The 1,393-nt window shown below is 29.5% G+C and overlaps 1 protein-coding gene across 1 annotated transcript; it reads left to right on the top strand.

Annotated features, from left to right (window-relative positions):
* Positions 1 to 74: 74 nt before the first annotated feature.
* LOC108576343 (DNA-binding protein RFXANK) lies at positions 75 to 1,222 on the top strand. The gene is made up of 5 exons (XM_017939316.1): positions 75 to 338; positions 426 to 558; positions 637 to 857; positions 924 to 1,071; positions 1,155 to 1,222. The coding sequence occupies exons 1-5, from the start codon at positions 75 to 77 to the stop codon at positions 1,220 to 1,222; spliced, it is 834 nt and encodes a 277-aa protein (XP_017794805.1).
* Positions 1,223 to 1,393: the final 171 nt, after the last annotated feature.

Raw genomic sequence — 1,393 nt, 5'->3', positions numbered from 1 at the left:
ACATTTTATTATTTCATTTTTTATGCATTGTTTAATGCATGACTTCTAATTTTTCTGCAAAATATAATAAAAGTATGGAAAATCAGATTCATTCTGAATTAATTGTGAAAGAAGAAGAGGAAGAAGAAAAAGAACAAAAGTGTAATACTGCTACTACTGAAACTAAAAATACTGTACGTGATGGAGAATCAACAATTGGTATCAGACCTAGACCTTTAATTTGTAAACCAGAGAATGTAAATATTGGGTGTAAATCTGAACCTCTAGAAACTAAGTGGCATTGGGCTCCAGGAGCATGGCAAGATGCTACAAGAACTAGTGCTTTTCAACCATATAAGGTAATATAATCTTTCTACATAAATTGTTGAAAATGTTTAAATCAAAAATACATTATAGGCATTTCTTTAGCCAAACATTTTTTCCAGCCTCCTACTTTACTTACTAATTTACAAAGGGGTAACACACAAACAGAAATACCTCAACTTTATGGAGGTAGTGATATTACATTTCATACATTAGCTGGTCAAGGTGAACTTGCACCTGAACATATACACCCAAGTATGTTATGTTTGTAAAGAAAAAGTAATAATACTTATTTACTTATAATTAAATAATTACTAATCAATCATTGCAAAGATGCTGTAGACACACCTGATGAAAAAGGTTTAACTGGTCTTATGTGGGCTGCGGGATATGGCCAACTGGGTAGTGCAAGACAATTACTTAAAGCTGGTGCTAATAAAAATTATCGTGGTCTTAATGGAGAAACACCTTTACATTTGGCAGCTGCTTATGGACACCATGATCTTGTAAAATTGTTATTAAACCATGGTGCAGATTCCAATACAAGTGATGAGGTACATGTTAATAAATTTTTTTGTCAAATAAAAGCATTGAAGTATTGATTTCTTTTGATAATATAGGAAGGTAATACACCTTTAATATATGGAGCACATGGGGATCATCCACATGTATGTTATGAACTGTTATCTAGAGGAGCTGATATTACACGTCGTAATATGTACAATATAAGTGCTTATCATGCAGCAGTTTTAAATAATTCATTAACTGGTAAGCAAAAGTCATATAGTAAATAATATTTGCAATATGTTACATAAATTATTTATGAAAACTTATTGATCAATTTTTTTCAGCCAAAGCAGTTATTGAAAATTATTTAATACAACAAGTGGTAAATATACCACCTGATATATTGCAGTAAAACAATATAACATAAGTAATGCAAACACAATCTTAAAATTTGCACAAGTTTTAAAAATTGTGTAGACTATAAAATTGATAGTTACATTGAAAAACGTCAACAAATATTTTTTGTTTTAAATTATACGATTAATTATAATAAATGTTCCTTAAAAAATGCATCATGAGTAAA

Source organism: Habropoda laboriosa, unplaced genomic scaffold (assembly GCF_001263275.1).
Source record: "Habropoda laboriosa isolate 0110345459 unplaced genomic scaffold, ASM126327v1 scaffold36, whole genome shotgun sequence".
Taxonomy (NCBI): domain Eukaryota; kingdom Metazoa; phylum Arthropoda; class Insecta; order Hymenoptera; family Apidae; genus Habropoda; species Habropoda laboriosa.
This window is presented reverse-complemented; position numbering and strand designations above follow the sequence as displayed.